This window comes from Apus apus, chromosome 4 (genome assembly GCF_020740795.1).
Source record: "Apus apus isolate bApuApu2 chromosome 4, bApuApu2.pri.cur, whole genome shotgun sequence".
Taxonomy (NCBI): Eukaryota; Metazoa; Chordata; class Aves; order Apodiformes; family Apodidae; genus Apus; species Apus apus.
Genome location: NC_067285.1, coordinates 43,420,897 through 43,434,219, shown reverse-complemented (window position 1 = coordinate 43,434,219; position 13,323 = coordinate 43,420,897). Strand labels below are relative to the sequence as shown.

Sequence of the window (13,323 nt, the reverse complement as noted above, 5' to 3'; positions counted from 1 at the left end):
AATCATTCTTTCTTTTGTCCGAGGCTGCTGGGGAACGGCAGGAGAACATTTCCCTGAACAATCCTGCCAGCTCAGCTGATTAGGTCATTCTGCCATGCTGAAGTGACCAAGAGCTCTGGGACTGGGTGAGCAGGACAAGGCAGCTAGTGTGGGCAGATGTAAGGAGGAGGAAATCAGGCAGACTTTGGCCAGATGCATCTCTCCCATCCAAATGCCACCAATGACACAGATTCATCTACCCCAAAAGAAAGTTAGTCTGGCAGAGGGAAAGGTCTCCGAGGGCTTCTTCCTCTATATGAGATGAATTTCACAGGTCTCAGCGCCTGTAACTCTATCATGAAAACATGGTGGCTTTCACTCCTGGAGAGGGATCCTGACATCTAGGTTCATGTTCTTCCTCAGGAGAGGGTTGCTTGCCACTAAGCTCACCATGCTTAGCAAGAAATGCAAACCAAGAAACACAGACTTCACTGCTGTTGGTATTATTATTATTATTATTATTACTCTCACTACACTTCATTTTAATATTAATCGTAATGAAAATACTGATCATATGTACATAACACCCATCCCTGGAGTTCTGGGAAACAACCATAAAAACAACTCCATAATTACAAACTCCCTCCCCAAACTCAACAAACTCACAAAAGAACAAACAAAAAGGATTAATAGAAATAAACTAGGAACAAGAGCCATTTCAGAACACCTTGAAAGAAAAAAAAAAAAAAATGAATTTGTAGCTTTTCTAGTAAAGTCTAAGAGAAGTGAGCTGGATTTCACAGGATGGGTGTGCTCCACACTGTTTGGGATGCCCAGTTTCAGGTGCCATGACAGAGGCAGTAGGTCAGGGAGGAGATGCTAAGCAGTGGCATCCTTCCCATGGCAGTGCCAACTGGTCCCAGGCCAGGCACATCTAGAGCTTTTACATTAGCAAGTCCAACAAAAGGGAATTTTTTGGCTGGAGACTGAAACTGAGCTGCCACAGGCCACACAGCAGAATAATAGTGGTCATAACAGTGACATTCACTCCTCAGTGCCATGAGATGATCCTTGCCATCACCTGACTGCTACATGACAAATAAAGGAGCAACATACCTGCTTTACACAGTTCCTATTTGGTGTTCCAGGGTTAAGTATGATAAACAGCACACCAAGATTCTCTACCTGGGTCGCAGCCTCCAAGCCTGGTGCCTCAACCACAGAGACACAAAAGAGGAATAGATCTTCACTTTACACTGCCCACCAGGGCCCACTCCTGTTTGTCCATCGCCAGCTCTCCACTGGACACTTCTACCCTGTTGACACTCTCTTGGGACAACTCTATGTGTCAGGGCAGGTGGTGCACAGCACTCTGCCACTCCTCCCTGCAGTGGTCCTCCCTACCATCTGGCACTGCACTGCTTCTTTCCAACACACAGCCAGTCCTTCTCATGACCCAGAACCATGCAGGACCTCCCCAGCATGCTGCACCATGCTGCCAGTCCTTTCCATGCACAGGGAGCTCCAAAAGCCCTTGAACATCAGCAGAGGCTCTGAGCAGTGTCACGGGGTGTCCCAGCAGGGCAGGTTGCAGTGGACAGTTGGTGGTGGACAGCTGATCCTTTCCGTGCTCAGCACTGTTGAATCACTCCCTGACTGAGGATAAAATAGGTCTGCCATGTGCACTACTGGTAACCTTCCAGCACCCCACAAGCCCTAGGGTCCCCAAGGCATGCAAATTACATCCAAAACCACCAGTGTATTATTAACAGTCAACTCTTGGTTCTTGATATTCTCCCCAAAGTCCTGAGCAATCAGGAGAGCCTATGGGAGATACTAAACACCAGTCCAAGGGATAATTTCCTAACAGCATCCATCAAACACCTCCTTGCTCAAATGCTCTGGCTCTCAAGACTGGTGCTGCCTGGCCCAGTATACAAGCCACTGAGGTTTGCTACCACTTAGCTATGCTAGCTTCACAGGTAATCTGACTTGTAGACTATTTTAAGAACAGGAGCAACTAATAGAAAGAAAAAAAATAATCATAGAATCATAGAATGGTTTGGATTGGAAGGGACATTAAAGATCATCTAGTTCCAACCCTCTTGCATGGGCAGGGACACTAGAACAGGTTGCTCAGAGCCCCATCCAACCTGCCCTTGAGCACTTCTAGGGAGGGGGCTTCCACAACTTCCCTGGGCAACCTGTGCCAGTGTCACACCACTCTCACACTAAAGAATTTCCTCCTCATGTCTCACCTCAATCTCCCCTCTTCCAGTTTTGAGCCATCGCCCCTCATCCTCTCACTTGTAACAAGCCCCTGTAAAAAAGTCCCTCCCCAGCTTTCCTGGAGCCCCTTCAGGTACTGGAAGGCCACTGTAAGGTCCCCTCGGAGCCTTCTCTTCTCCAGGCTGAACAACCCCAACTCTCTCAGTCTTGTTAGGAGAGGTGCTCCAGCCCTTTGATCATCTTAATGGCCCACCTCTGGACACACTACAAGAGCTCCATCTTCTTCCCATGTTGGGGACTTCAGAACTGGACACAGCACTCCAGGTGGGGTCTCACAAGAGCAGAATAGGGGAGAATCATCTCCCTTGACCTGCTGGCTATGCTTCTTTTGATGCAGCCCAAGGTAAGGGTTTCTGTATTGAATATGTATTACATGTATGATTTAGGCATGAGCCTGACCCAAAATCCAGTGAAAGAAGACTTCCCTGGCTTTGGTATAAAGCCTTGCTTTTGCTCCAGTGGGAATAAGAGTGGCAGGAGGAGAGTGCTGATGGAAACCTGTGCAGGAGGAGTTAGAGGACCCCTGGTAGCAACCACAGCAGGGTGAACAGACAACATAGATACTATCCAGACTGGGAAAATCAATGAGCAGCTCTGGCAGTGCCTGTATACCAGAGCTGAGCTAATAAAAACAAATCCCAGGGAATGTAAGCTTATGACAGAATGGCTCTCCCTGAGATGAACAGCCATTTCCTCCCTTATTAAAAACATCAGTAGAAGAAAACAGAAGCCAAACCAAGCTGCCAGCAGCAAAGGACACATGCCTTTGCCTAATCTGTCCCTCCAGGAATGGAAAGAGTAATATGTCTGGGGGTGGAGGCATAAGCAAGCAGTAAATAAAAACACAGTGTCATCAACTAGCTCAGATACGACTGCCTGGTGCCTGGTGGGAGCTGGCAGTGTGCTGGGCAGGGCAGAGACCCAAGTGGGACAGATTTGAACTCCTGGGCATTGCTGATGCTTCTCCTCAGATCTGTAGTTATCTGGGGCTGTGTGGGCTCCCTCTGCCCTTTTTCCCCCATCGCTGGTGTTGAGAGAAGATTACTGCTATGACCTGGCTGCAATGCTTTGTGGCTAAGTCCAAAGAACTCCTTAAGAAGCAGATGGTTTTGTACGTGTGCCAAAAGCATCAGCTGGGCTACACAGACTGGGAGGAAATGCCAAGGGCTCCCACAGCTGGCTAATGTCATTGCCTGCTGTGGCTATACAGACATGAGAGGTTTCAAGGGGGCTTTCCCCCCACTGTGGCCAAGGAGGATATGTGCTGGGGGCATCCCACTGCTTTAGCACCCTTTCTCTCCCTCTTCCCCAGGAAGGCACTGAGGGAAGAAGGTAACTCTGCTCCACAACAGACACAAGACCCATGGACCTGGTACCTATCCCCCCTGTGCTTTGCAAAGGTGATGCTGTCATGAGCACCGTTAGATTCTAACCCAGAAATAAAGAGAGCTTAATTAACACCTGAAGTCCCTGGGCAACATCACTGTCTTCTGACCATGGTCATTTGAAATAAGGCTCATATCCCCAAGAACTGCTGCGAGGTGGTTTAGCCACCTTTCCTCTCCTTGTCTTAGTCCTCAAAGGTGTCTTCATATTCTGCACAGGCCACACAGACAGTCTTCCTTCTTCCTCTGCCTTCCTTTGCAAGATGAAGGCCTCCTAGCAGAACACTTTCCCACAAGCCTCTCCCCAAAATGCAACAGCCTTCTAGTGACTGCCAGGAGCAGCAGTCAGTGCAAGCCACAGAAACCCCCATGGCCAGAATACAGCAATATGGGGGCAAGTGTGCACATAGACATGGATACAGACCTCACCTCATCATGTTTTACAAAAGCTACTATGGATACACCGTGTGGCAGGAGCCCAGCATTTCCACTGTACTCACTAACACCACTGCAACCGAGATGCAGTTGAAGTGAGATGCAGTTGTGGAGAGGCAGAGAGGTTTGGGACAATAGCTGCATCCACCATCCTGCTCTCCTGTGCTGGCTGGATACTTACACATAAGGCATCTCCAACCTGAGAAACGAGCTATGCTGGCTGTGCCAAACTCAGTGTAGACATCTACAAAGCTTAGCATGGGGCTGGCAATTAAATGACAGACACCAGCCAAGCTGCTGGCTTGTTAATTTGAGTGCCTGGGAAAAAAGTCATCACAGCATCTTCAGCTTCTGCTGTTGCACCAATGGTCTTACTCAGCTGGGACACGCTCCATCACACCATGGCCACTACCTTCATTTTGATCCTCTTGTTCACCCTGCTCTCAGCTAGAAAGGAAGGGGGTAGCAAGAAACAGAGCAAGGCCAACAGGAGTTGCTTGAACTGCACATTTTAGGACAGAGGATCAGGAAACCCTGCCCCATGCTGTGTGGCACAACTCCTCACTGTGTAACTAGCCCTGGCTTGCAGACCGGAGAGTAAAGAAGGGCAACGGTAAGAAAGTAGGTACACATGGGACTGGCTAATAGGCTGCTGTGTGCTCACATTTCTGACACCTCTAAGTGCTGAACTAAGAAATTAGAAATTCAAGGGCTCGGAGTACATCTTTCGGAAGCCAGGCTCTAGATGATTTCAGGCTGAACACCCAAAACTTGACAAGACTGGGGTCACTGCTCCAGGGGAGGATAAGGACCAGCAAGACGTCCAAGTTGGCTGAACTAGAAACAGCACAACACAACTGGGGCTCAACCTCAAAACAACGTGTCCAACTGAGGGTGGGGAAGTCAAGGAACAACCTGGAGTGACTTACTGCCCACCTAAACAAAAAGCCCAAGAACTGCTATCAGGTATAGCTCTGAATTGACCCCACAGATATAGATTACTTGACCCAGTAGGTATATTTGACCCAAGGGGTAACAAAATGTGCTCTTTACCACTCCTCATTCTTTGAGTTATTAGACATCACGGATTTCTGTTCCTAACACAAACTCAAATACTGATGTATTTTGAATTTTAAAAAACTCAATTAATACAAGCTCATTTAATTGCTTAATTAAAATAGTTATCATTTAATAACAAATTGTAGTAAGTTACCGTTTGAAATATGTAATACATCATCTTTCTTGAGAAAAAATAAAGCACACCTTTTGTACTCCTTTTGCACCTTATCAGGGTAAAACAATTTGTCTTGCAAAATTCATTACATAGCAGTTTCAGTAATTTAATTCTGCAGTTGGGGTGCTTTTGCAATCCTGCACCCACTTCAGCTTTCATTCACTGCTGCTCAATCCCATAAGTGCTAATATATGGATAAGTCAGCACTGCAATAACTCCAGCTTGCTCTTTATATCCAAAATGGCTGTATTGCTTTAGGCAATGGACCACTGCATTCCATTTAGACTTCATATATTTTTATTCCTTTCTCTCCTTAGCTTGCCTTATGCTTCCATGCCCCAAATAATTAACACAGTGTAACATGTTTGTGATATAGAATAACATCTGAAAGCTTCCAATTAATTGCTACAGTTAAAACACCTCCTTTTCCCCCTCTTTTCTCTCTTGCTTTAGTTATTTATTTACTTTTAAAGAAGAGTAAGCTCTGGCATTTACTACATTCTGATAAGCAACATTGTTTACCCTGAGGTACCTTGGCTTATTGTGTTTTAGGGTGTTGTTTTTAATTGCATTTTCCCACCAGCTCTGAGCTTGTTTTCCGGCTGCATATTTTTCCCATGGTACATTTAAGATGCATCTGCTATAATGAACAGGATGCAAAGTGCAAGCTTGTATGAAAAACAGCTCGTCAATTTTGAATAATTCTGCAGCAATTACATACATAGAATGACTTTCTTAACTATGGGCTTTGTCCCCTGGCATGGGAACCATGATATTTTAATAGCATTTAAGGGCTATAACAAATATCCTACCAATTCAAACAAAAGATACATATTTAACATAGTTATCATCTATGTTAAACCTATCTTATAATTTAGCAAAGTATCTATCAGAATGTAACAATTGCTTCATAACACAGGCCAAATGAGCTTCTTAGCTAATGAAAACAGTGATTTGTTTCAAGGTCTTAAAACCTCTCTCAAAAGGGAAGTTCTCATTTGTCCTGGTAAATTGTCTGAAAGGGCAACAAAAGCTGCAGGTCTGTAAGGTCACCCTTTGCCAGGAGGATGCACCAGTGAGGTCTAGCTCACAGGTCATTATGGTCTTACTGTTCTCTGCCCATGCTAGCTGAGGCTCTGACAGCACCTGGAGGAGCACCTGCAGGTGAAGATGAATTGTTCTTGTCCCTGTGCACGGCAGGCTCTTGTTCTTGGGCACCACTATCCACCCCACTGGAATATTCAGGTGAATAAGAAACTCTGAGCCTAATTTTAACAGGCAGAAAGCATCTTAAAACTAAAATCTGCCCCTCTTAATTGGGTACTGTCCCATTAAGACTGTAACGGATCTGAACAACTTCTGCTCTTGAAGCAAACCAACATATCCCTGTGTCCATGGTTAGCCAATGTCATTTTCTGCCCCTTCAGACAAAGACATATTGCTGGTTCATGCTAGAGAGCCAGACAACCATCAATCACCTCCTGAGCAGCACCACCTTCCAGCTCCGCCTTGCCACGTACACTTTGCTAATAATTAAATCCCAGCCTGTAACTTGCAGAGCAGCCACCGAGGTCTCCTGCAGAGCACACGCTCCTCTGCCATGCTACCAGGGAGGGAGGTCAGTCATGACCAGAAATGACACTTGTCAAATTGGTGCTGGCTTTTGATTAAGGAGCAGGATTCCAATGTCTGCTCCCCGTGATGCCCGGTGTTTAAATCTGACCAACTCAAGTCAGTAAACTAAAAATCCCAATTACAGGACAAAACTGACTCTGCTGCAAAACTCATAGAATATTATTAAGGTATCCTCTTCAGGGATCCTAAAGAATATTATTAAGGTCCTCTTCAAGGACACTGCTGTCAGAGGTCCTGCACAAGCACACAACATCATTTCCCCAGGGACCATTCCACCTCCAAGAAGACAGAAAAGCCTTTGAGGCAAGAAATGCCTTTTTGTACAAGACATGGGACACCAAAATGGCTCACAACCATGCTTACAAGAAATGAGTGCATGTCAATGAACAACCCCTATTAATTTTTCAACCTCCACCTTACCAAACTAGCAGGTATTCTGCTGCTGAAACTTTAAAATTAACTCATTGCTACAGCACAAGGAATGTCATACAAACAACCTCCCAGATCTGTCAGGAGCCATGTGGCCAGGTCCACCAGCAGTCTGGAGCAGGATAATACTGCCAGGAAGAGGACAGGGATGAGCAGCTGGATGGAAGAGTGGCAGATGTTTGAAAGGTATGCACCTGTCTTTGCCCTCAGTGCTGCTTTTGCCTGGGGTAGAGTTAATTTTCTTTGTAGTAGCTAGTATGCTTTGGATTTATGCTGAAAACAGTGTTGATAATACAGGGATGTTTTAGTGATTGCTGAGCAGTGCTTACACACTCTAGGCCTCTTCTGCTTCTCCCCCCTCCACACCAGCAAGTAGGCTGGGGATGTACAAGAAGCTGAGAGGGGACACAGCCTGAATGGCTGACCCCAACTGTCCAAAGAGCTATTCCACACCATATGAGGTCATGCTCAGCATATAAAGGTGGGGGAAGAAGAAGGAAGGGGGTGGACATTCCTGTATGATGGCATTTGTCTTCCCAAGGAACTGTTCCATGTGGTAGAGCCCTGCTTTCCTGGAGAAGGCTGAACACCTGCCTGCTGAGGGGAAGTAGTGAATGAATTCCTTGTTTTGCTTTGCTTGTATGTGCGGGTTTTGCTTTACCCATTACACTGTTTTTATCTCATCCCACGAGTTTTCTCACTCGCACCCTTCCAATTCTCTCCTCCACTCCACCAGGAGGGATAAGCAAGTGGCTGTGTTGTGCTTAGTTGCTGGCTGGGGTTAGACTACACCACCCTCAGACTGGAATGACTGCTGAAGTGGACACGCCAGGAAGCTGTCCGTTTGCATCAGAGTCAGTAAAGTGGAGCCAATTTGCCTCTTACAGCAATGATACTTTGGCTGCAGTCAAATGATAAAACATGACCTGAAAGTCTTGGGGGCACTGAACGATGACCAGAAACACCCACCAGCTAATAGCACACTGGCTTGGCACTGGGGAAGCTCCCAGCTGTAGCACTTTCCAGCCTGTTGTTTGAGCATGGACAAGTTTGGGCAGAGGTTTGTTCAGCACTGGCCTGTATCTGCACCATGCAGTAGTGATCACAGAATCAAAGAACGTTAGGGGTAGGAAGATACCTCTGGAGATCACGTAGTCCAACCCCCCTGTCCAGAGCAGGTTCACCTAGAGCAGGCTGCACAGGATGGCATCCAGGCAGGTTTTTCATGTCTCCAGAGATGGAGACTCCACAACCACTCTGGGCAGCCTGTTCCAGTGCTCTGCCACTCTCAAAGTAAAGAAGTTCCTCCTCATGTTTAGATGGAACTTGCTATGTTCGAGTTTGTGTCTGTTACCTCTTGTCCTATCCCTGCGCACCACTGAAAAAAAGACTGGCCCCATCCTCCTGACACTCACCCTTTATGTATTTATAAGCATTGATAAGATCTCCCCTCAGTCTTTTCTTCTCCAGACTAAAAAGACCCAATTCCCTCAGCCTTTCCATGTAAGAGAGATGTTCTAGTCTCCTCCATCATCTTTGCAGCCCTTTGCTGTACACTCTCCAGTAGTTCCTTGTCCTTTTTGAACCAGGGTGCCCAGAAATGCACACAGCAATCCAAATGGGGCCTCACTAGGGCAGGATAACCTCCCTCAACTTGCTGGCCACACTCTTCTTGATGTACCCCGGGATGCCATTGGCCTTCTTGGGCACAAGGGCCCATTGCTGACTCATGGTCATCCTCATTCACAACTGCCATTTCCCAGGTGCAACCTCTGACTTCAGTGACTCAGGTGTATCTGTTAACTCCAGACAGGTGAGAGTGAGCCAAACACACTTTTGAAAATTCAAGCAGTTGTAGAAAACTGGCAAAACCAGACTTGGCCTGCAGAGTGCCATCAGCCTGTAAATACATGCTCTGAAAGGGTCATTTCTTCAGACATCTCCCAGGATAATGCCACAGCCATCTAATGGCATGTCTCCTGGAATGGTAGTGACTCCTGCAGAATACAATGGATATGTCACCCTGCAGCAGCCACAGATCTATCCTGACCCTCTCAGCTGGACTCAGCTGTTGTGGCAAATGTGCTGTCAGGCTCCCATTTCTTTTTTTGCAGAGCTTTGGTCATGCATGACGGTGCTTTAATATATATTTTTATTGCAGGTCTTCACATTCCTCTTCAGATTATCGAGTGGAAAAAAAAATATACAAAGGAGTGAAGCTAGAAGACTATTTGAGAAAAGGTCTTTTAAAACCATAATGGATTTTGTGGTTATGCAGCCGTGGAAGTGGCTCTGAAGTGTTCTGCTGGCATGGAAGATGCCAGACCCATATCTAGCTCAGAGCCATGGATTCTGCTGCAGTGCCAGACACATGAACTGGAGACACTGCAACACTGAAAACTATATCAATCATTCACACATTGTTGAATAAAATCCCAACTGTGCACTTCAATCCCCAAGCCACTGCTACCATGAGGAACACCTACTTTCAGGAGTTAACTTATTTAACTTCAGTGGGGATAGTCATGTCGGAAGCCAGACTTACACCACGGACCTAAATGCAGGCAAGGGAACTAACTGATTGTGTACTGGCATCAGGGAGATGTACATTCTATGCAGCCTGGTTTAAGGAGCTTATTTTTTATGTGTAGCTCACTGTCACATAGGGAGATGCAGAGAATCTAACTTTTTGCCCTAGCCAGAAGCTGGAAAACACTTTCAGCACCACACACGCACCTCACACAAATGTGTGAGTGTATCTGCAGCTCCTGCAAGCAGGACAGACAGCTTGAACCCTACGAGGCAGGCTCTGCATGCTTCTGTCCCACCACCCAGGGTGCTTGCTACTCCCTGGCGGCACAGTAAGGACCCCACAGGCAAGAACCCAGCCAGGAGATGTTCTGCACCAGTAATAAAAGGATGTGATAACAGTTCTTCTCACTCATCATCCTCAGCTCAAAGCTGCCCATGCCAGGAGCTCAAGATAGTCTCTGCATTGCTGTGACTATCTCCTGCTTCACCATAGAGCAGAAGGAAGATTTACAGCAGGTGATTTCTGCTGTTACTCTTGCACAGCGATTTCCGTGCTCAGCTCCATTTGCAGTAAAAACAAGGGTTTTACCTTGGCCCCTCTCCCTGCCCAGTGCATTGACAATCTGTGGATCTACAACCCCTACCTTAACTTCGACGTGTGCCATCAGGACAGCAAAGTTGGTTAGGTGATTGCAGGAGCACGTGGTGTGTGTCTTGTTAGTTGTCAGGAGGCGACATCCTTGGGTGGACCAAAACCCTGTCATTGTTCTCTTTGTATAGCTCCAGAACGAACAGTTTGGGTTGAAATTTTCTTCTGACTGCTGTAGGGAAGAAAGGAATAAATGCAATAAAAATGATAGGGTTTCAAAGAGTTCTAATTTTTTTTAAATTTTATTTTCTAGAGGCATTTTGTAACACTCACCCTTTAATTTTGGATAAACAATCAGCAGCGGTTTCTACGTCAAGTGTTACTTGCCGATACCAGAGAAATTTAGATGGTTGCTGCTCTTTGCTAATGTAAACTTAGTTCTTTGTTCTTGATTAATTTCAGCCATAGACTAAATCCAGCTCTTCAAAACCAGATTGCTTCATTTGCATTGCAGAGCAGAGAAATTAATTGCTTTAAGTAATCAACCTTTGCAATGATTGTGCTTGGCTAACAGGAGGACTAGCTGTCCTTTTTCACTGTAATTCCACTTCCCTCTAATATCCCCTGCCACCGTGATAAAATAATATTATGGTCTATTCTAATATATTGGCAGTTTTTAATTACAGAATGACGTGTGTCAGCAACTGAGCAATGGGCACCAGCACAAAGGAGACTCTTTATTTACTTTTATTAATGCAACATAAAAGAGACGTTCTCCATAAATAACACAAAGTGCAAAGGAATAAATGTATAATTCAAAATCTAATCAAGGACTGCTGGAGTCCTCGCATCAGCCAACTTTTGCATCACTTTGTTTTAGAAATTAAAAAAAAAAAAAAAAAAAAAAGAAGCACTATTTGAACTCACTCACCTTGATGTGCTTGACAGTAAACACCACAGGATCAGCTAGGTAAACCTTATTGCTGAACTCTTTGTTTATTGCTGCCGTGATGACAGGGGAGTTGACAATGACAGAGTGATTAGTTGACATTGCTTCTGTTCCCAACTTCATGCTGGCATTCTCCGTGGAGAGATAGGTGCCCAGGTTGTTGTAGAGCACAAAAGCCACCCTGATTTCACCTAGAAGAGCATTAAGAGATGCAGGTCATTGCACTGGTTTGTTTGGTTTGGTTGGGTTTGTTTTAGATGACAATCCCCTTCTCTGAACCAACCTTAAAACTTGGCTGAGAAAGGATCAAGAAGTGGCATATGAAAACTCACCTCCTCCTGCCAATCTCAATGACACAACCAGCAGCCTATGGAGAAGAAGGGCAGAGCTGCCTCTCTCAAAACAGACTTTGATAAGCGAGCAGGTTAGCAGAAGACAGAGAAGGTGGGCTTATTTTTGGTGTCAGTGGGTGTAACTGGCTCCAGAGAAAAGGGACCAGGTGGCCCATTTGCCACCTGACATAACACTATTCTTCAGGCTATGCTTGGGAAACGTGTTTTGTTCTGGCTTCTCACACAGATGCAGTACAAAACTATGATTTAGTCCATTAATTAATTAAGACTACCTCAGAAATGTGTGGGAATAAGTCTAGTCAAAGGAATCCAAAACTGTCCAGCACACATCCAATTGCACATAGACTGTAGATATTTCATTTATTTATTTTCTTAATTTGCCAATCAGATATCCTCTGTTCCACAAAGAAAACCACTATTAAGGGAGCCCGCAGAAAACTCAGCCTACCAGGCATCTGTTTTTTAACCAAAACCATCCAGTTTGCCTTCTGTTTTGCACATTTCACTGGCTACAAGTAAGAACTGAATGTGATTAGTTTGTCTTTATATGTGTATGTTGCAGGAAGTTGGTTTTTTTTCCCCTTTCCATAGGAATCACCCCAGCTTCTCAGGAAGGTGAAACACTGATGACTCCAAAGACCCCTCCCAACTGAAATCTTCTACAATATTTTTTTGTTCTTGCTCTTTGGTGATGCCCAGGAGGGTGCCAAGCTGGTGTAAATTGATGGAGCTCTCCTGATTTGGCTATAACACTGGTGATACCATAATTAGAAATAGAGACTTCCTCCTTGCTGCCAACACAGTTCCTCTCTACAAATCTCAAAGCCTGCTAGTGGAGCAAAACTCCTGCCCCACTGGTGTTTTGCTAAGCATCTTGAGTTTTAATGCACTTTTAATGCATCTGGTCTGGCTCTAATATTGCCCTGTCACTCCATGTTTTGCCTGCAGTGATCAAAGCATGTAGTAGAGTGCTTTCCCTCTGAATCCAGGTTAAATTTTAAAGGAACTCAGAAATAGGAGCACGTTAGGCCCATTAGTAGAAAGCTTGGGAGCTTGAAGTTGGTCTATAACGAGGCTGTAGAGATCAACAAATGTGTCTACTTAAATTACTGGCCTGGAAATAAATGGCTTGGCAGCATGGAGACCATTCACATATAATCTTTAATGTATGCTTTATCAGGAGGTCCATAAGCCTCAGAGAGAAAGGCACTGAAGGTTTAGACTCATAACAGTTAATCAATCTTTTCTGCTATGTTGGCTTATTATTAATATTTGCTACCATTGCGTCTTCCCTCTCCCTTTTCAGATATTTGTATAGTGTCCCACTGTAAAGCAGTTTACTCAAAAAAACCTCTTATTCCATCTGAAGCCTCCTACTGGAGAAAACAGCAGTTAAAAGCACTTCTCTGGACTCAGCATTGTGCCCCAACAGGATCTGATGCATTTTTACCAGCACGTAACACTTTTGAAGGCTGTGAATCACTTAGCAATATACTACATTCCCAGTCAGCCAA

General features: G+C 45.2%; 1 protein-coding gene across 1 annotated transcript in view; it reads right to left on the bottom strand.

Moving 5' to 3' along the window:
• Positions 1-13,323, bottom strand: part of ADGRL3 (adhesion G protein-coupled receptor L3) — a 509,563-nt gene that overhangs the window by 56,402 nt on the left and 439,838 nt on the right. Inside the window, exons 15-16 of the mRNA XM_051618348.1 lie at positions 11,439-11,647; positions 10,563-10,739 (exon numbers count right to left, since the gene is read on the bottom strand). Of these exons, the coding sequence (XP_051474308.1) occupies positions 10,563-10,739; positions 11,439-11,647 (386 nt within the window). The remainder of the gene's footprint in view (positions 1-10,562; positions 10,740-11,438; positions 11,648-13,323) is intronic.